The 20,234-nt window shown below is 37.0% G+C and overlaps 1 protein-coding gene across 3 annotated transcripts in view; it reads left to right on the top strand.

Annotated features, from left to right (window-relative positions):
• Nucleotides 1-20,234, top strand: part of SGCG (sarcoglycan gamma) — a 104,112-nt gene that overhangs the window by 78,421 nt on the left and 5,457 nt on the right. For all 3 annotated transcript variants that reach the window (XM_031066012.1, XM_005417684.3, XM_031066013.1), the window contains one exon: nt 3,459-3,531. In XM_031066012.1, coding sequence (XP_030921872.1) covers nt 3,459-3,531 — 73 coding nt within the window. The remainder of the gene's footprint in view (nt 1-3,458; nt 3,532-20,234) is intronic.

Raw genomic sequence — 20,234 nt, 5'->3', positions numbered from 1 at the left:
TATGTTTCAACTCATACTGTTTCAGTCAGACATTCTCTGGCCCCTGTGTAGAATAGAACAGTGCAAATCAAAGAGCAAATGCCTGGGGAAAGCCTCAGCCGGGAGCGTGCCTCCGATACCCCTGGCAGGTCTGGGTGGTCACACTTCGCTGGAGGGCAGAGAGATGCTGGTACCTGCCCCAGGCAGAGCTCTTGTGCCCACCAAATGCTCTTCTCTGCTTTGGGGAGGGCTCCAGGGCTTGTCATCTCCCTTGGATATAGTGGATAGAGGCTGAGCTCCCGTGCTCAAACGTTAACATCCAGCTGCATGTGAAACACCCTGGGCTGTGTGAGACACTGCATGGTAACACTTTATCTCCAGGAGTTGCTTCCTGTGATTGTGGCAGCTGGAGGCCAGGCAGGACACACAAGGGTGTCCCAGATGACAGTAAGGACATAGGAGGAGGCAAAGAAACACTGCCTCTGGCTCATCTGTGACACCTGCATCATAGACACATCTCAGTGTATATGAAACTGAAGCTGGGTTTAGCCCTCCTGTTCCTGAAGGAGTATGGACAAAAACTGCATCCTCTTCAATATTATTTCAGTAAGGACCTGTGTTTTGCAGGCATTTATTACGTTGCTGTGGCAGTACTGAACATCTGTGTTTTGTTCTGGGAAGGTTTTGTACATTCAGCTGGCACTGGTGACAGCGAAACCACCTTGTAACTGTATTGACTGGCTTTATAACGTCGTCATGGTAGGCTCATAGAAACAGAATTGTAAAGGTTAGAGAAGATCTCTAACATCTAGCCATAAACCTAACCACTGCTATGTTCACCTCTAAATCACATCCCCAGGTGCCACACCTACGCTTTTTTTCCTTAAAGGAAAGCTGGCAGGGCAGAGATGATCAGGTTTTTTTATGGTGAAGCATATTTCTATCACCCTTTCTCCAGTTTACTGCTTGTCCTTCTGCTTGTTTGTCTTTTATAAAAATCCCCTGGAGTATTTGCTCTGTTCTGTGCAAAGGATTTCAGTTTGCATAGCTAATGCTGAAGTGCAATGTGACAGTGTGTGTTTAATTTAAACACTTCTGCTCAGAAGGTAAGTTAAGTAGGAGGCAATTTGAGGGTATGAGTAAACATTCTGTTAGGCTTTGAGAAGGCAAATGGTCCTTGCCTGATAGGGTGCGTGGGGTGTTAATGAATCTTGCTGGCTTCAATCCTGTCATTGAGAAAATTAGTATCTTGTTCTTGTGTATTTTAGGAATAAATTACAATATCTTCATAAACAGTAGCCTATAAAATAGTAAATATAGTAATAGTCATATCACAGTTAAACTAGGAAATTAAGACGGAAAATCAATTTAGGACCATTTTGCAAAAAAGGTTGCCCTGAGATTTTTTTTTTTCCTTTTAGTGGCATACTGTTAAAACTTAATGCTGTTTGATGAAGAAGTTTTACTCACATTAAAGTCAAGGTTTTATTATTATTTACAGGTGACAGCTCTAGAATATGGAAATAAGCCTTTTCGTTACATTTTACACCATCTGGCCACCACCCAGAACATTAACACTGGTGTTTCCTGTTCTCTTTCTTCCATTAGCCCCTGTTTCCATGAAACTGATACTGTCTCTGTAAACACTTACTTGTCTTTATAGAATTATGGGATCATAGAATCACTTACACTGGAAAAGAACTCTTAAGATCACCAAGCTGAACCATTAACCCAGCACTGCTAAGTCTACCAGTAAATAGTGTCCCACATCTGCAATTTTGACATATCAGTATATCCCTGCAAAATATCTTAGTTGTACCAAATCGACATTTCTGATAAACATTTTTAATACCTTAAGCTGCAGAATAATGTTAATGAAAATGAAATTAAATGTTAATAAAGCAGGGTTAAAGCTCTGTCTGAATTCACAAATTTTGTATTTTCCAGTATTATATTTATGCCAGTTTGTAATTTACAGAAAGAATAATCTATTTAAATTTATGAGAAGAGTATCAACAGCTAAATAAAATTTAAATTCAAGCTTAGTAAATCAATGATTGCTCAAAGTGGTGAAGTGATTTAATATGGTAATTCTTGTATCTTGTGTTCTTCTCTTCCATCCAAGGAGATTTCATTCTAAAAATCAGGATTTCAGCTAAAACTCTTTTCAAAAAGCAGCACATTTTATGCCTTCTCAGGACATTTTCCTGCAATCCTCATGAAGAGACAGTCTTCCTATCAGTTGCCTCAGCAATGTATTAATTTTAATGTTTTTTCTTGATTTCACTTCTTTTCATTTTACCATGCTCTCTGAGGTTGCCCCAGCCAATTTTTAATTATCTTTTTCCTTTTATACCACATTTAATACAATCTAATACCACATTTATACAATCTACACCATACCTTTTAATCCTCCATTGCCATTCTCTGTCTAGACAGAGCCCAAATCCCTAACGTAGGGATTTCTACAGCCCAGAATTCTTTCCAGAGGGTAATGGCATAAAGAACAGACAGACAATCCACCTTGACTAATATCCTAACTATTAAAATATATTGCCTTGCTACATATTCACCTGGAAAGTGCTCAGGTATATGAATCCTCAAAGCTGGAGAAGATCTCTCAACCTAAGACCTCTCCAGTTTTTGATGAGTACATTCAAAAAGCCAAGGAACAGAAGTTGAGAGGCTGCACCCTTGCTGTAGGTGGTGTTGTTGAGCTGCCTCTGTTGCTGAAGGGCTTTTGTCCTACGTCAGCTGATTTCCTGATCCTAGTGGAGCTTAGGTGGAAGGTGGTCACCGGGTTGGTGACACTGAAATAATGCTAATACTCAGGAAAGCAGAAATGGAGGTCCTTGGAAGATTCTCAAGTCCAACAGGGACCTGAACAGGCTCCTGGTGGGGCTGGGTGCCCACTGTTTCTTCCTCTTTGGAATGAAACTACTCATATGTCAAGGTGTAAACTATCTGATCCCATAGTCATTAACATCTTACTTGCAGAAACACCATTTCATATTCAGCAAGTCTGCCTGTAAATAGGGGAAAATCTTTGATAAAGCTGTATGACAGAAATTGTGATATGCATGGAGCAGTCTAAAATAAGTATGATTATTTAGGACTGTAGCATTTGCAAAGAATTTGTATGTGTTTAATTATCTCTATTAACTGTATTGAAAGTTACATTGTATAAATCTTATTTACTTAAACTACTGTAAGTAGTTTAAAATTTATCTGTCTTCAGACCATTTTAATAACTTAAAGCTGTACATTTACATTACTTCTATATTGTATTTGTCCAACCAATACTAATACGGCAATGGTAATAACATAGCTGTATTTCAATTGTCTTTTAATTCTTAGCATGTGTTCTTTTGATGTCCAACATCGAAATGGCCGTATTAAAAAAAACACTCTTGCTATTTTTGTGTTATATTTGAGTTATTACATTACAGTGTTTTTCATCTTTTGGGTTTTTTTTGCAGGGCCTGAAGGGGCACTTTTTGAACATTCTGTAGAAACACCGCTTGTGAAAGCAGAAGCTTTTAAACAGCTTAGGTAAGAATTTATACATAAATCTAATAAGTAAATATTATTTTCTATAAATATTCACATTTTTTGAACATGTGATTTTCAACACAGAATTGCTAATAACTTTTTTCTGGTTTTTGTGACAAGTTATTATTTCGAAGGAAAATCATATATATTCTGCAATTTTGAATTATAATATGAATTGTTTGTTGCTGATGGTGAATATATTTAAAACCCCTGTGGAAAGATTTTCTGTAAACTTCTATTTTGCAGTTTTGAAAGACTTTGAAATATGACTTTTTCTACTTAGTTACAATATAAGTTGCTTGTCTGTAGTAGGTCATCAACCTGTAATTAGTCAAGGTTTTTGAAAACTAGTATCTGAGGAAGCAGACTAAGAAGAAAAGTTTGGAAATGCATGAAGCTCTAATGGATGAAAAGAATTAAAAAATGGTTGGGGCAACCTCAGAGACGATGGTGAAAAGAAGTGAAATCAAGAAAAAAACATTAAAAATTACTAAAAAGCAGTTTGGGCTGAGAAAATCATAATTAAGTACTTTGTATGTTTCAGAGCTACTTAATTCAAGGATAGGCTTTTTTTGTGCATTATTCTATTTAATTTTGAGTATCCCAAATTAGTTTATAATATGCTGGTTATGATGAGGTAATAAAGTCAAATTATATTCTCTTCATGAACATGTTATCTTTCATTTATATGCCAGTTCAAAGAAAGGTTTGAAATGAAAGCGGATGTCTTTAACAATTGCATTTCTGTCCTTTCATACCTTGGCAGTTTGCTACTTTTTTGTCATAATTTCTCCTTTTAGTTTTCCTCTCCAGTAGGGATAACTACTAGAGAGTAGTGGAGGCTGATGAAAGCTGTCAAAAACACTGTCTGTATCTTGTTGATTGAACTTTCAAATTGAGAATGACAAATGAGAGAGAGACTGTTAAGATAATTATTTTGATTATCTCATTTATATTTAAGATTTACTTTACCTTGTGCTTGCATTTGCAGACAGTATGAGCTCAAGGCATAATTTTTACCATTGATGTCCACTTTCAAAAATGTGTTTCTTCTGTTATGGTAGAATTTGGATGTGAGAGACTTTGACCAATATTCTGCATTTTAAGTATACATTGTCTGGTTTTATAGGAAGTGGATTCATTATGTTGTAAATTTGACATTTTCTGTGATTATCTCGACTTCATTGAAGTAGGAAATCAAATTTCTTAATTGCAAAATCAAGAAGCTCTCTGCAAATTTTGATTGGATATGTATCTATTATTTTCCATGGTTGTTACATTGCTTCAAATTCATAATCAATTAATATTTTAATAGGGTTAATATAGTTTTATTCTACATCTGTTACATTATAAGTTGTTATTTGCACTTTTGTTTAACAACAGTTGCAATGTTCCTGACTATATACAACTATTGTTAGTATAATTTTTCTGCCTCTTTTTCAAATAGGATAACAGTAGGAAGGAAAACACTGAGCTTAATTCAAAGTGTTCCTAAAGTTCTCCTCCATGAATGAATTTACCTCACAGCTTACCTCTTAAGTGTTTCTTACCATGTCAACTATAAACAACTATTTTGATCTGGAATGTTGCTATTTGTTAGCAGAGCTCAAATGTAATACATAAAATCCCACTCAGTTCTGCCTTTGATTAACTTAGAATAGTGAGAAGTACAGACTTCTCCAGAATTAACAGAAGTTTGCTAGTAATTATTGTGATGTCAGGGAACTAGTGACATGGCCACTGACCCACCTGTGACTGTATTTGACATGAATCAAGAGCTGCTAAACACCTGTGCTAGAAACTGAGTTAGCTTAACCCTAAGAAAACTGATTTTGTGGGCATTAGGCTGTGCAATGCATGCACCACTCACTTGTGCCAGCATAGAATAGCTTGGGCTGGAGGGGACCTTAAAGATCATCAAGGTCCAACCCTTCCTGCCATGGGCACCTCCCACCAGACCAAGTTGCGCAGTCTCACCCAGCCTGGCCTTGGACACCTCCACCATCCACAGCTTCTCTGGGCATCCTATTCCAGTGCCCTACTATCCTCACAGCAAAGAATTTTTTCCCAATATCTAATCTAAATCTTTCCTCCTTGCTCTATCACTACATGCCCGTGTAAAATATCCCTCTTTCCTGTCCTGGTAGGCCTTTATCCAGAGAAGTTCAATCCTTTAATTTATTGTCTTTTTCTGTCATAATCAGAGTCAAGTTTGAAAGTAGAGATGGCAATGAATTCATTTTTTCATGAAGGGCTTCTGGGAAGATTTAAGAAGGAAATGTACTGGTCTGCATTGCAGATGGTAAATGAAGATGTAGGCAGAGAAGACCATTTTGTCAAGCTGGAAAAAGGTTACTTTCAAGGGTAACCTTAAATGTCAGCATAAGCAATTCATGCATTCTGTTGTGAAGGAGGTCAGAGAAATTTACCAAAAAATTTATATAATGCTTCATAAATATTCTGTTTCATTCCACATGGTTAAATACAGATACCTACCCACTGAAAAGTACTCCAATATGAAAATTTAAAATACAATTTTAAGTATGACTTTCCTATTTCAGATTTGAAGATGCTTCCTTTCCATATTAGGGTAGTGAGCGCAGAGTTATAGTTAATATAACATATTTGCTTACCTTCAGCCTTATCTCCACACTTTCACTATCTATTAATCGTCTGCTATTTTTCCTTTATTTTTCCTTCAGTGGTTGTGCTGTGCCATGTGAATGTGATATGCTGGATGAATGTGTTATAAAGTGCCACGGTCTGCAGCATTAAATGTGGGGAATAGTGTTTTGAGAAACCCCATCCACTACAAATGGAGTTGCAGGCTTCAAGGAGCTGACTGGAAAGCTGTTAATGCTCATAATTTTTCAGCTCTTGTCATATGAACGGGGGCCACATTCTTTCTCTGTCATTCAGATTTAGAGTGGGATTTCAAACAAAGCTGACACAAATGGCCTCTGAATTACACATTCTGCTGGCTTTCTTGTCCAAATGCCAAATTTCAAGATAGACTGCTTTTTTGGAAACAAAGAGATTTGTGTGTTAGAATGAACGTGTCTTTTTATAGCTAACTTATTGAGACAGAGCAGTGCAATTATACTGCGGTCAGTGACTGTCTTTTCATTTGCAATTTGTAGGAAAATTATAGAGTCCTTTTCAGTCTAAAAGATAGAATTTTTGACTCACTCATAAAGAAAAGGAGATGTGCTCGCACTTACTTCTAACTGGTAGGAAGAATTAAAACAACAAAACCTACATTTTAAGATTGTAGCTTTCCTAAGCTTAAAATGGCATTGCCTTTAATTCCTTTAATGGACTTCCTATATCTAAGTAAGATCCATAGTTTTCATTTACAATACTTGTTAAGACTTTAGGATCAGGTGGACACCTAAAAATGGGGCCTTGCATGTAAGAAGTGTCCAACAGACATCTCAAAGACGTGTTGAGAGTCACCAGGGAGGTTTGGATATATCCAGGAAATATCCTTCCCAGACAAATACCATTGAGGAGGCACCTGGTTGAATACAGCCAATTGTCATAGTGGGAACAGAAATATGTCAGTGATTGCTATGATCCAGCTCTTTATTCCTGCCAAGCTATTTTGTAGCCTTTTCCATGGCTCTTTGTGAGGCCTTGGACTTTGGTATGTATTTGGCACCTTGAGAACTTGCCTCAGTCAGGTCTCCTGGTGCTTCCTAAGAATTTATTTAGCTGACACCTAGAACTGGATCACAGCAAAGATTTAATGGAAAACAGAGATTTAATGTCTTCCTTCCCAGAAAAACCTGAATTTAAACAGAATTAGGAAAGCTCATGTTCAGACACATACCTTGTGACCCAAAATGTAGGTCAAAAATCTATAACAGCAACTACGGGAACTAGATGCTGTAGACAGAGACATTTATAACAGTTCCCTAAAAGCCATCTTTTCCCCAGGTTCCATATTAAGCACTGGAAATAGCCTCCTCTGATATTATCCCAAGTTTCATGCCAGCACACATACCTTTTTATATCCCCTGTTATCAAATAATATTATCTGTGAAAACTGGTGTCTAATTTTAGACATTTTTCCAGTCTGATGCTAAGCTTAGAATATTATTTAGCCTATAGCTGTATTCCTCCTAAATTTTTGTATCCTTGAATAACATGGAGTTCATACATAGTTTTGTCATTCTTTTACCGTTTGTTTCTTGTGGTCTACATGGCTTGTGGTTTTCTAAGGGAAAACAGTGGATCAGCAAAACTCTTTAAATCTCAAAACAATGTTTCTGAGCTGAGCATTTGCATTTCCCAAACTTAAAAAAATGTGTTTACAAATGTGGCATTTTTCCATTTATCAACTAACTGTATACTATGAATAATGAATATAACACTTACAAATTCGTACTATCTTTGTTCTCATATTTGCTGTGTATGGCTGTTTGACTGCCAACAACTTTGCCTTCTGAGCACAAATCTTGTGGGAAATCACTTTTAGTACACTCAGCTTGTGGTATTCAGACTGTCTTTTAACTAAGGGTTTACATCCAAGTTCAGAATGATCCACATCATTCCACTGTTCTTGATTTTGGAAAGCTCTATAGCATGAATGATATCACTGTTCCAGAGAGTCAACTTTTGTCAGGATATGATTATAAATTTATAGAGAGAGATATGTTACCAGAATATGGGTATATTTAATGGTTTATGGGTATATACTGAAAATATTTCAGTATTCCCCAGGGAAACGGATGTATTCTAAACAAATGTTTAATATTGGTATTAAATAAAACTTTAAATGTGTAATTTAAGGAAGCATTGTTTTGTGTTTAACTGAAATATCTGTCCAACACTTAAAAGCATAAAAATATATATGTACAGGTATGTGACAGAATATTGATAATTTGAAGGCCATTTGTATGGTTTCTAGGTATCTGGTTAGGCTAGATTACTGTACCATTACTAATGGTAGACTTTTCCCTGTCTATATATTCATGATTGACATACACCCTTTAATTTTACATCTGTTCTGTGGCATCCAGTAACTCTACTGATGTAGTTACGGTTTCTACTTATCTCAGATTCTTTCTGAAGTCTTATTTTTATCCTTTCCAGTCCCCATTGATATTTTTTTGCCTTTTGCACTTGAAGTATTTGCTATGGTTAAACACTGTCATTAGAGAGAAAGCTGGAAACTGAACTTGTTGAATTTTATGGCTGTATGAGTAAGAATTATGAAGGAAATGTAGAGAAATGTATAGAAGGCAACCAGGAGAAAAGCATTTACCAAATAATTGTTTAATCATAGTTGTAATACTAACGCTTGCATGCTAATTACCTAAAAATACCATCTAACCAATTGAAGTAATTTTGATTTGCATTCATTATGTAAATCAAAAGTCCAGTCAGTCAGAAGAGAATGAATTACATAATAGAAATTAGGAATAAGATTATGATTCAGTGTTTGCAAGGCACCTCTGCTCCCTGACTAGTGAGATACTTCTACTGCAGTGTGATTTTATGAGCCCTTGCCTTAATTTGATAGGTATAAATTTGCATTCATATACTTTTCATAATCAGGTTAACTAAGAATACCATAAAATATGTCTTTTGGAAGCTTTAAAGAATTAATTTCCATTCATCTGATGGACTAAAATGTGTAAAAAGGTGTCATTTAGAAGGATTGGATAGTACAGGGCATCATGTTGATCATCTTTTAAGAAGCATTTCTGACTTGGATATTTTAAAAAAATTCTTTTAGCAAAGTCTTGTGTATTACATCACATCTGGTTGTCTTGTAAGCAGTGATTTTACCTGTGTTAGTCCTAAAGTGAAAACAGTTTTGCAAGCACTGTCATAAATGACTTTCACTTACTCCAGTCGTATGGCTGATATTTTTCCTAAAGCCCCAGTTTTTCAGAGATGCCACTCAACACATCAAAACCAATAAAAGTTGTTTCTGCTCCAGAAACAGAAACACGGGGCAGTAATATAAGTATTTGCAATGGCTGCTTGTGTCAGTAGCCCAAAGAGCAAAGCTGTAATGAATGCACCTGTTGAACTGGGTCCCTGACAATGTCAGACTGCTCAGTGCATTTGCTAAAGTGAACTTGTCACCAGTGATTACAGCATATTCCACCAGAGCACAAGCCACTGTGAAAACTTGGTTAGTGATTGTCACAGTTTTAGACACCACCTTGCAGGTGACCACCTGGAGCCCTGTTTGAGCCTGATTGTGCTGTCACTGATCCAAGCTGTAATACTGAGTTGAGCAGATCATGCCTTGCATTATCTTTCACCTACATACATTTCTTCACATATATCAAGAGAACTGAGGAGGAGGCAGGAAACAGGAGACACCTACCATAAGGATGTGGGTGTGGGAAACGCTGGGAAAAGAAAAGGGAGCATTTCCTGCTAAGAGTGGCTTTTCCAAGATGTGTTGCACATGTACACCATCACTATTCACTCTTTGCCCTCTCCCTCAGACTGTGTGCACAGTTGTGATACTTCAGTTGTGAGGAATCTGATGACAGTGTGTCACATTCATCCTCTGTACTAACAATCACAAGAAGGAAAGGGTATGACCTGCTTTTCAGGAAAGCCTCTTCACTTGAGTGTTTGTTTTCATGGAGAACATGTGGACACCATGAACAGCATTTACTGAAGAACTCCAGTTACTTGAAATCTTGCTATGTTTCAGCTTATTAATAAAAAATTGCTTGAGAAACATATAAAAGAAAGGCATGGCAAATTTCAGCCTGGAAGGTAATTTTATGAAAATACTCATAAGGAAAATGCTAACCCCATTTTTTACAATGATGCAAGTGCTGTTATTATATGAGATTAAAATTTTATAATACAAGATGTTATTTTATAATATTATTAAAGTAATTTGAAAAATATAGCTATGCTGGGAACATCTGTTATGTGCCAGATGTAATCACATTCACTGGGGCCTTGGTCATTTTTAATTACCTGGAGAGTCAGCACATCATAAAATTGAGGTCATCACAAAGACCTCTTTTGAATTAGCTCTTACCACTGTTCATCACAACTGTCAGTCTTGAAAGAGGCTTCTATTTTAATCATGTCTTAGTCTTATCTTTAGTCTTCATTCCTTCAGCGACTCTGCATTGAGTGACAGTAGGCAAACAGGAAAAAACACCTCAATATTTAAAATGGATGGAGAACTAATAAACAAATAAGTACACTGAAATAATCATGTCTGCTGTGTTTTGGAATACGTTATAAATGTTGTTTTAAATTGCTTTTAGAGCCTTTTCAAAGTGCCATTAAAACTGGGAACTGTTTTATTCTTTTTTTAAGCGAAGATGTAAATGCATTTGTCCTAGAACTTTGAGCACTTCTTTTATGTGGCTTACATTTAAAAAAAATTCTGTTAACCAAAACCTTGGGAGCTGGAAACATCTGTTATTCAAATCTGGCTTTGTAATTGTGCTTGTGCACAGAGATCCCCCCTAAGCCATAAACAGTATTAGTGCCTGCTGTGCTTATGCTGAACAATTCCCTTGAATCCAGAATCTCATAACTGAGCTTTACTGGAATCATCTGCTGCCACGCATTTCAGATTTACAACATAAATACACAACTAACTTGGAACACGTTTTATTTCAAGAAATAAAACTATGCTAAGAATTTTTTATTTAAATTACAGAAAAACATGCTGAAGAAAACACCTTCAAGAGCAGCAGATATTCCCAGTATTTAAGAATGGCACCCCAAAAGAGTGCAGGGCTTTGGGGTTCTGCGCTTGATCATTATCCTCAATCATTTTTAGCATAAGTCAAAATGAGCTTAAAAAAACCCAGTAGATTTATTTATTTAAAAATCAACCGTACTTCCTGTATGGAGTAGGGCTAAAAAGTGAAAATGTACAAAAACCCTTTCATCTGCATGTGCCTAACATTTTTTCTGATGCTAAATTATTTCTTCATTGTTCATGTATGTGATTTAGCTGATGTTTCAGCGCACATTCCTGGTTACCATTCATCTCTTACATATTTAGGCTGCATTCATGCAACTCAGTCCAAAGCTAAAGGACCTCTGTGTGCCCAGAATAAGCAGATGCATCTCAGATGTCCATGCAGGTTTAGAATACTCCTCTCTCTGCAAGCAAAATCGTTCATTCATTCATTCATTCATTCATTCATTTACTGAAGTGGAAAAGGATTCTCCCACAAGCCACCCACACAGAAACTAATATTCCTGGAGCATGGCCCTGGGGGTTTACAACTGTTTGGGCAGATGTTCAGGTGGAGTTGATTCAATTTATTTGGACATCTAGGTGCAGATACCTGTACTGCATCTCATCACTTTTGGTGGAAGGCAACAGGTTTTGTGAGGGCATTTTACCGAGATATCTGAAACAAAGCATATTATTTATGCTCTAGCACTAGTTCTTTCTTTCTTTCTATTAATTTTGAAGGATGAATGGGGGATCAATGGCATTTCTTTAGGAATCGTACACTTGCCAACTACACCATGTTTGGTTAAGGTCTGAGGAAATGAAAATTCATCACACGAAACGAGGCACTGTGCTGGGAAATGTTCAAATTGCAGAATAAAGGCTTTCCACGTGGAACCTAGTATTTCATAAATTCATCTAAATTGCTAATCATGGTTTATATAACCACGTGACTAGGTTTAGAAATGGCTGCCAGTTGTTACTGATTCTTGTTTGATATCAGGCATGAGGTAATGAGTCCTTCCAAGCTAATCATTTGCTTGGAATGCTATGAATTTTTCTTTTCAGGAAAGTCATGACGCCATCATATTTACCTAAAAGAAGTATCCTTTCTTAGTTGGTAAAAATCTGTGGTTGTCTTATACTCACTAAAGACTTGGGCAATTTCAAATACAGTCTGTTTGCCTTGCTGTCAAGTTTCTGAATATCTTCTTCCTTCAAAACCTTCCCTATATCAAAACCTTCCCTGCATCAAATTCAGATTCCTTTTTTATACCAGTCTTGATAACTGTGCATCCCCATGTATTTACATTTATATTTATTATCTCCTACAGTTCTTCCCTTGGCTCCTGTAATTCTTATTTTGAACATTTTTCTGGTTTTCTATCCTACACAGCACACTTATCTCTAATGTCCTCCTTTAAGTGACTTATTTCTTAAAGCTTATGATTATTCAAATATTTATCAGAAAAATAGCACAATCTCTCTTTTCTTCTAATCTGAGGTCATCAGATTGCCCACAGTCTGAAACACAACAGAATAAGAAAGCATTATATTGGTAGTGCTTTTCTGTCATGGAATCCTTAGCACAGACATCATTAGAAGAACACAGTCCAGGTTGGTTTCCTAGATCCTGCATCTCTAATGTTGGAATATGTAAAAGTGAGACACCCTGATGCAGCACTGGGGCACATAACAGACTTGACTCCAAATCCAAGATCTTGGAGCTATAAGCTTATATTAAGTCCATGGATAAAATTATTTAAATATAGGCATAAATAAGGATAAATGGATTAATTTATCTACAGACAATTAAACTTAAAATAGAATCTGATTAATTATGCTTTTACTTTCTCACAGTGATTGTCTTAACTTAAAAAGCATAGAGTCTAAGATCCGTTACTGCCATGGCTCAATATTCCAAAAGGTCATTACAAGATTGTTTTAACTTTAGATTGTTTTAGCATTCCCTATAGGGTACTTATTTGAGCTTAATGAGTATTTGTGATCTGATTTCTTTGTTTCTCCATTACATGAATTGATAATTTCACAGTGACTCCCCTTCACCCCAGCCAAGCTCAGTAAGCCCAGCTGTGTTGTGTATGATGAAAACTCCTTCCCAAGAGTTAGAAGAAAGGGAAATATGAAAGTGGTTCAGTGAGGATTTCTTACCCTCCAGATATGAGAGCTCAGCCCTGAAATGGTTGAGTAATGAAGTGCTCCTAGGCCTTACCAAGAGAGGCCTCTGGGAGGGGAGTCTAATAAACATGAAAGAAAGGATCCTGCAGCAGTATTATACATGCCGTACAGAAGGCCTGAACTGCAATTAGTAATGACTTGCTTGTGTTTCATGACTGTCTTTGTTCATGAATGTGATTGTTCAGCGAAAGAAGATTACCAAGAAAAGCAGAGCCTACTACAGCATTGTGTAGTTATTTCAGGGTAGTTCTGCTATTATGAAAGTATTTGGGATGTTTCAGAAAATAGACACTCTGTCTATTTTCAGAGGTCAGAGGTGTTACAAGCTGCCAGCAAAGCACAGCACAATTTGAGCCTTCCCCAAGTGATTGGAGGCAAAATGATGGACCTTCCAAAATGACATTTTCATTAGTGCATTTAAGCAATAAAGAGAAAAACCAAAAAAAAGAGGTTACTTTTAAAATCAAATTAGAACAGATTGCTCTATCATTTTATAGTCTTTAAGTTACAACACAGGATCACTGAAGTTTTTTTTTTTTAAAGCTTCAGAACTCCTGGAAAAATTAGGTGCTTTATGAACAGCTGCTTATATTCCAGCCAAATAATTTTTCTCTAATGGAGTTCCTGAGTACATACACTTCCCTCTAAACAGATATTTTCATAGTATGTTTCTCTGAATTCACTTGTATCCTATGTGTTTTCTTACAGTGTTATCAGACAACTTTCCTCTATTTTCACAAGAGACTGGTGATTTTTTTCATTATGGGCGCAAAACCTTTATTTGAGTTAATAATTTTGGCATGGTTAAGTTGAAAGCACAGTTTTAATATTAATCTGTATCTCATGCTACTCTTAAGTTTTCCTGTAGATTTTTCTGCAATGGAAGAGCCAGATTCACTTGATAGAAAATTATTAAATGTTCTTTATTTTAAATTTTGAGATAATTGTTGTTAAATTTTGATTCATTAAAAATATTCTAGTTTGAATATTACATTTTATTGTGGCATAAGTAATAAATTAACTTAGTGTTCAGTGTATAGGAACTGTAGATATTGACATTGGTCTTACTAAAACACAATATGCATCCTAGTTCAGACAAGTCCCAGAGGCAATAGTCCTCAGAAAATGATTTTTTTGATCTAAGCTACAGAAATTGGGAGATAGATTATAACCATTGACCAACTAATGGGCTTGACAAGGAAAAACGGATGCAGCTTTTCAGCCAATTTTTCTCATTATGTTTCATTTAGTTTAAGTCAGTGAAATTCAGACTTAGAATATCAAAGTGAATGAAGGCAATATGGAAGACAATATCATCCAGGTGGGAAGCGATTATTCCACCTCTTAATGAAGGAATTCAATAGGTGTGATGCAAAATGGGACCTTTTAGAAAGAAAAATCAGTCAACATTTGAAAGATTTATAGAAGTTATGTCAAATCAGAATTTTGTGCTAAAGCTTGACTAAGTAACTGCTATATTTTCATTATGCAGAAACTTACCGGGGAAGAAGATTTAATGAGTCATGAGTATTTTCTATTCTTTGACATTCAGTAAGAGCTATCACAGCTTACTGTTGAATACTGATACTTCCGTGTCCTCAAGATAGACACAGTTGATGGAATATGCTGTGAAACTCATTTTTCCTCTTTGCAAGGAGATGTAATTTTAGGAGCTGTTCCAAAGAAAATGCTTTTACAAAATACAGAAATGAGGCTTATAACGAGACTGAGATCTCAGTCCTGTTGTTTTGTCCTTCTTTGCCTTTGGACCATCTGGCAAGCAGCCAAAACCACAAGGCAGAACACCAAGATGCTCAAGTTTGGGCAGTCATGTTCTTGCAACATCCTGATTTCCGTCCCCACTCACCTGACCTCAAAACAGCAAGCTGCTGGGAGATAAGTGAATATGGGTGGGGATTGGCAGTAGACATTACTCCATGCCTGCTGCTCACTCTCCACCTCCAGAACTCCAGCCCAGTTTTGCTCAGCTCATGTCAACAGGAATCCAGATTCCTCATAAAAAAAGGATATGGTTTGAAATTGTGTGTACTGCACCATAAATAAATGCTGACAGCCTCTTTTTGCTGTGTGACTAGTGCATGCTCTGCCTAAGGTTTACTCTCTTACAATGTCTAGCTGCATGGCTGGGGAATTAGACTGCTTTCAGACTAATCAAAAAGTCAATATACTCCTATTGCCTTTTAAAGGTTAACGTACATTCAAAAAGCAGGGATCAAAGCAGACATCTACAGAGAACCAAGGCCAATTAAGCCCACAGAAACCTCTAGGTTGCTTTTTTGCCTTTCAAAACAGTAGTTCCTTGACAGGTTAAAGATTTTCCTTTTTCCCCTTTTTCCCTCATGTTTTTTTTCTTCTCTTCATTTCTTGCCTTTTCTATTCATCTTTTGCTCCATGACCTCTAGTCATTTTTTAATAAAAAAATACTATAGTAATTTATTGTTTAATCATCATAATTTAATTTCTGTTCCCCTTAAACCTTTACAAAGTCAAATGAATTCTGGGGCAGGTGTTCATGGCAGGATTTCTTTTTGCACACCAAAGGTATATGAGGGTCTCTTCCTTACCTGATGATGTGAGAAAGATGTTTTGATTATAGAATCATAGAATGGTTTGAGTTACAAGGGTCTTTAAAGGTCATCTATTTCCAGCCCCCTGTCATGAGCAGGTACACCTTCCACTAGACCAGGTTGCTCAAGGCCCTGTTTAACCTGACCTTGGACACTTCCAGGGATGCACAATTGTTGGGTTCACTACAAAACTAGAGCTAGTGTTGATCCTGGACCTGTTTAGTCCAGTTACACTAATCCTGATCTTCCTTAGACAGGTGCTGGGAAGAATGCATACAGATGGGCAACTTCTGTCTAAGGTCATACGACTGAATTCTCTTGCCGTTGAATTCAGGAGAGATGATGACTCCTGAGCTGGAAAGGTCAAAAAGGGGTCAGAAGGAAAGGATAAACAATTACCCAAGAGCAAGCTGATTCCTCAGTCCTGCTCTAAGGGTCAAGCAACCCCAAAGCACAATAGGAAACTTGTGGTACTCTTTCTTCAGTGCTAGAACTAGCTTTCTAATACCTTGTGGTACTTAAAAGATCTGTAAGATATCCTGACTCCTGCCAGACCAGGATGGAAAAAGAGATCAATATTCCTGCAGGATGCACAGGCAATATCACCTGCTTCTTTACCAGAACTGCTGCAGGCTGTCCCTGCCCTCACGTGCTCCTTAACAGCCAACTGGGCAATTTCAGGTGATCTTACATCTCCACAAATTAGCAACATGCTTATAGGAAACAGGAAATCTCCAAGCCTTTTGTTTGTTGGGATGGTTTCAAATCCAGAGCCTGGATGCTGTCGAGGTTCCCTCAGAATATTTTTTCACACAGACCTTCATTAATTATTTAGCATAGCTCAGCACCAAATTTTTTTGGCTGCCAGACAAGACAGTATAGTTGACTCCTGGAACTCTTACCAACAAGTAAATATTATCTTTGCTGTAATTAATTGCAATGGACTATGGAGAACCAATATACAGCAAATGATAGCTGTAAAAATATTACCAGGGACCACCTATTGCGTCACCCTTCCCTGGCTTTTGGAAGCTGACATGGTGCAGTTTCTCAGACTGCAGGGATCAGGGTGAAGGCAAAGTAACTATTCTGCAAGTAGGCCCAGGTGTGGCTTGCTTTGCCTTACAATCTGTGGGTATGTGTACTTGAGTGTCTAAATTCAAATTAGAAACATGATAGGGAGAGAAATCTCTTAATGGCCTGTGAGTTCTCCACATCTTGATTTTCATTGTGGAACTGTTTGGGGGACATGGACAGGGTAACATTTGTGTTAAACTATTCTGAAAGCTGTGATCTCGTGGACAACTCCTAATGTGCTCCAACCTTTCTGGGCATCCAGTTGGCAACACCTAGTCCAGAGTTCTCCTCAGGACACACATAATGGGCTGTCAGGTCCTTGGCATCAAATGTTGTGCTGCCCAGATCAATTTCTCTTGCACCACACCCGTTGCTAATTGACCCTGGCAGCTACTGCAGTACCTAGAAGCTACTCATAAGTACAGAATCCATCTTCCCAAGTGAGATAGAGGCTGTGACAGATGTAACATTTAGGACAGCACATTAGATAGATTAATTCCCCTAGATGGAAATGATCATTCACTTCATCCTGTTAAATGTAATTCATGTGTCTGTAAGTTTAAAAAAAAAAATATAAAGTGACTGGTAACAATATATTCCCTCATCATTCTAATGCACAAATTCAAACATTATAAAGTCACCAAAAACTCTTAAGACAATTAATTTCTTCCCTCTTACTCTCCAAGCACCCTCCATCATTTGCAAACAAACTGAATTCTTGTTTTGTCAGGACACCTGAGAGACGCACATCAGTGTGGGGGCTGAGAAGAGACTTCAAAGTCAAGGTTCAACTTAGACTGTTTCTACACAAAGTGCCCATTTCCCTTTGAGCGCATCTGGACTCCAGACATCAAACTTTTGAATACTGTACAAAGAAATGCATCATTAGTGTTATTGACTCTTGCCTTTGCTAGAATCTCGCATATTACAGTTCACATCTCTGATTCACAACAGTTTGCATTGCCAGGAAGCTTCAATGACGTGCTTAATTAGGCAAATCCAGGCTGAGTCAATCTAGAAATAGGACCTGTATAAACAGCAGAAATTTAGGTTTGTGATTAATATAGCAAATGTAATTCTGCCATGTAATTTAAATTATGTGTATGTCATATCATAAATCTAAGTGCTTCCGAAGTCTGTAGGCTTCGTGCCAGCATTAATTTTTGTAGAAAGTAAGAAATATTTCTCTCGTGTTTGATTGCTTTTTAAACTCCAGGTCTGATATACTCTCAGAAGTTTGTCCTTGTCTGCTGTCTTGTGATATTTAATGGAGTTTAAAAATAAAAATTTATGCCTACTTATAGTTTGCTTGTATAGGTGATATGCATTACAAAAGAACATGAGGTATTTCAGCCTTTAAAGCTTTTTGTTAAGACAAACTATGACGAAGTTATATTTGACTACTTTGACACTAATTTATGAAAATACATTAAATTTTAAAGATTGAAAATAGAAACTTTTTTAATTTTTCAGTATATAATGCATACAAATGTGCACTGAAAAATATTCCCATGAAGCAGTCCTCCCACATTAATCACTCAGGGGAGAGCTGATTTTCTATTTCATAGAGGTATCAATTTAGAGATCTAAAGCAAAAATTCATACAAAAGTTGTTAAATTCCAAACACTGCTTAATAAAGATTACTAATACTATATTGGTTGTCTGATTCAGAACAAACTTGTTCTCATGCCCTGCTACACAGCAGGATCAGGACAAAAGTTTGTGCTATCTCAGGTTCATGGAGTGAGGCATCAAATTGTTTTGCGGGTATGGTCTCAATATGGGGCCATGATGCATTTACCCATTGTTAGTATTTTATTTATTTATCAGTCTGGAGTTTAAACTAATTGAAGGTGATGAACCCAGGAGGTGTCAGGGAGAGGCAGATCATAGAAATGTAAAGTTGTAGAATGGTTTGGGTTGGAAGGGATCTTTCAAGATCAGAGAAGATAGAATCTTCTGCTAACTCTGGCCAGCAGTGATAAGCCAGTATTGCTTGAGCTATTTTCAGATTTGAGGATAAAAAATAAAGTTTCAGTGACTGTGCTTAGATATCATGGATTTAGGTTTTAAGTTATCAGCTGGATTTAGCTTCTTCAGAACTCAAAAATACAACTGAACTTCCTCACAAGCACAAACTGTCTTCTTTTACATTCTGGTTTTAATAAAGTAACAGGAAAACAAAAAGAAAATGAAGACTTGATTCTCAGTAAATTAGACAGTTAATTCCTGCCAATAATTGGCAATCAGAGTCTGGACTCACTACACAATGCATTCCCAGTAAAGGACCTGCTTGGGCACAGCTTCTACTCGCCCAGTCTGGCAGCTGTGGAGCACCTGTGGAGCCAGCACAACATCTGCTGGGAGTGCAAGCACACACACACACACCCCCCTCTCCATTTCTAGAAGACACAGTGGATGAGAACAAGCAGGCTTGGGAACAAGTGTATCTGTGTTCTGCAGTGTGGATAGAGCCCACATTCTTTGGTATGTGTCCAGAGAATAGGAAAACCGCACATGTAAACAGGGACCACAGTTGTCTCCCTTTCTCTAGTCTTCATATTCACCTGTTTAGTGTTGGCTGGTGTCATCAGGAAGCGTGAGTGATGAGCAAAACCTAATAGGTATAAATTCTGATCCTGCAGTGCCTCCAGATGAAGCAGTTCTAGGTAATGGTCAAAAGAAGCAACATAATCACTAGGTTTTTGCTAGGATTGGGCTTTTTTTTTCCTTCTCATGATTTCTAGTTAGTACTTCTATCCCTTCTACTTAGCATGGAAATGATACCAAAATTCTGAAGAAACAAAGCCTTATCTCTTTGAAGAATAAAAATCATTATTCCTGCACAGCTGATCCGACGAGGTGATTACTCAGATAATACAGTGCCTTCCTGCCATCTTGTGGCCCTGCAGGGTTTGCAACTCCCTGTTTGTTATACTGTATAATTTTTATTTCAAATTAACAGTTGTTAAGTTTCAGGTGTCATCTAGTTAAACAACACATACACAAAGAGTGAAATCTCAGTCTAGCTAATTGCAGTGTCAGAAATCAGTGTCAGAAATTGCAGTGTCAGAATCATTGATTTTAAAAAGTTCCAGACTGTATTAATTGTATTTATTTCAATGTCTTATTATGTCAAAAATGAAAA

This window comes from Geospiza fortis, unplaced genomic scaffold (genome assembly GCF_000277835.1).
Source record: "Geospiza fortis unplaced genomic scaffold, GeoFor_1.0 scaffold16, whole genome shotgun sequence".
NCBI lineage: Eukaryota > Metazoa > Chordata > Aves > Passeriformes > Thraupidae > Geospiza > Geospiza fortis.
Note: the sequence above shows the minus strand (reverse complement) of the source record. Positions and strands in the feature narration are given on the sequence as shown.